General features: G+C 33.2%; 1 protein-coding gene across 1 annotated transcript; it reads right to left on the bottom strand.

The window, feature by feature from the left end:
• Positions 1-1,300: 1,300 nt before the first annotated feature.
• On the bottom strand, positions 1,301-1,813 carry LOC144961588 (uncharacterized; the record flags this gene model as incomplete). The annotated part of the gene is made up of 2 exons (XM_078894725.1): positions 1,301-1,480; positions 1,742-1,813. Coding segments are annotated over 2 exons (252 nt in total), but the record flags the coding sequence as incomplete, so codon positions are not given.
• Positions 1,814-2,128: the final 315 nt, after the last annotated feature.

Here is a 2,128-nt window from a genome sequence, read left to right as displayed (position 1 = left end):
AAAATTTAAAAAAAGGGGATGGCGATCCCCCCCCTTCGAATATTTAAGTTCTAAAGGGGGGGCCCCCCCTTAAATATCTAAAAAAAAAAAGAAAACCCAAAATCACCGTAATTCATTTTTGCCACATGGTTTCGAATTTTTAACCGAAATTTGTGTTTTTAAATTTTTAAATACTATCTTTTAAATAACACCACACAAGTTTTTTGGGGGAAAAGGGCCCAATAATAAGATTCCCTTTATTTTTTTCCCCAAAAATAAATTATTTTTCAAAAACCTATTTCCCCAAAGGGGGGGGCTGAAATTACCCCCCCGGGGTTTGCTCATGCCCCAAAGCCCGTAGGGGATCTAGGGCGAGGGCGGTTTTTTTTTATATCAAAAAATTTGACGACTTTCTTCACACAAATAATGAATGAGTGAAATTGAATGAAGGATTAAAAAGTCAGAAATTGAAAAAAACCCCAAACGTGTTGTTGTTGTTTTGTAGTTTTTGTTGTTTTTGTTATTGTTTTTAATCAATGCCAAATTTAAAGCTTCCGTCCCCAAAAAATTTAAAGAAGATATTATTTTTAGAATTTTTAATTTTAAATTTTGCCCCCCCGAGAAAAAAAATTATTTCCGCATTAAAACCCTAAAAAAATAACCTAAAAAAGTTGGTATAAATATATTTTTATGATAAAAAAAATATATATTTTATATTTATTTTCGCAAAGAACAACCTGAATACAATTTTTATTTGAGGGGTTTTCGCATAAAAATTTTCATTCACGTTGGGAAAAAAAGAAAGAAAAAAACAATGTTTTTTGACTTTTTTTTAATAAATATTCTTCAATTACCAGGGGCAATTTTTTCGACGAAAAAAGGGGGGGGTTTAAAATAAAAAAAACAGGTTAAATAAAAAGAAGGAAAAACAAACAATTCTTGTTCAGTGGGTTATACTTTTTTTGGGTTTTTACCCAAAATCAGTCAAAAAGGGGAAAACCCCCCTACCCAAATATGGGCCGCCCCCCGCGCTAATCTCTAGTGCCATAGTGCAAAAGAAGAGGGGAAAAAAAGGGGGGAAAAAAAAACTACAAACAACAAAACAACAAACCAAAAATAGGGAACATGACATGGGGGTTAAGCCGAAACATCGGTAGACTGACTCCAAATTGGGGTAAATATTAAAAAACAATTCGCTCCATTGCTAAATGTGGGGGCCCTTATCCGTCCGTATTTGTACCCCCACGATTCAATATTTTTTTTTAAAAACATTTTGACGACCCAATACCAAATATAATAAAAAAAAGGATGGGTTTTATTTCTATCCCCAAAAGAACAGGGGCCCCGGGGGGCCCCTTTGAGGGGCCCCTGGGGGCAAAAACCCCGCGTGGCCCCATAAAACCCCTTTTGAAGAATGTTCGAACCTTCCCTCAGAGACAGGTTTTGCGGGGGACGGGGGAAAAGCCCGGTCACTCAGATCGGGGGGAAGTCGCAAAAACCCCTTCCTGTTTTTTTTTTTTTTTTAAATTTTTTTTTTCATTTTTTCTTTTATTTTTTTTGGGGGGGGGTTTTTTTTTTTTGTTTTTTTTTGTTGGTTTTTATTTTTCTTTGTTTTTTAGTGTTTGTTTGTTTTTTTTTTGTTTTTTTGTTTTGTTTTTTTTAGTTTTTTGGGGGGGGGGGGGGGGTTTTGGGGTTTTATTTTCTCTATGTAATTTGTTGCGGGTTTTTTTTTAAAAATTTTGGGGTTTTTTAGATTTTTTTTTTTATGCTTTTTTTTTTTTTTTGAAGGTTTAAATTTGCTTTTTTTTATTTTTTGCTGTCCGTTTTTGTTGGGCTTTTAATAACCAATTAATTTGATTTGGGGAAAACTTTTTTGTTAATTCTTCTGATTTTGTTTTGTTTAAAAATTTTTGTTCTTCTCTTTCTTCTTCTTTTTTTTTATTTCGATATCATTGTTGTTGCCCAAATTTTTGTATCCGTCGCGGGTTTCATTTTCTTTTTCCCCCCTTTTTTTACTACTCATTTGTTAATCCGTTTTGTCTGTTTTTCTATTTTTATCTATTTGTCCCCAGGATGAGTCAAAACAGGCTTTGCTTTACAAATTGATAAAAATTCCATGAAATTTTAAACATCACTGATTTGTGGAAAG

This window comes from Berghia stephanieae, unplaced genomic scaffold (assembly GCF_034508935.2).
Source record: "Berghia stephanieae isolate SIO BIC M18660-M18661 unplaced genomic scaffold, UCSD_Bste_1.3 scaffold318, whole genome shotgun sequence".
Lineage (NCBI taxonomy): Eukaryota > Metazoa > Mollusca > Gastropoda > Nudibranchia > Aeolidiidae > Berghia > Berghia stephanieae.
This window is presented reverse-complemented; position numbering and strand designations above follow the sequence as displayed.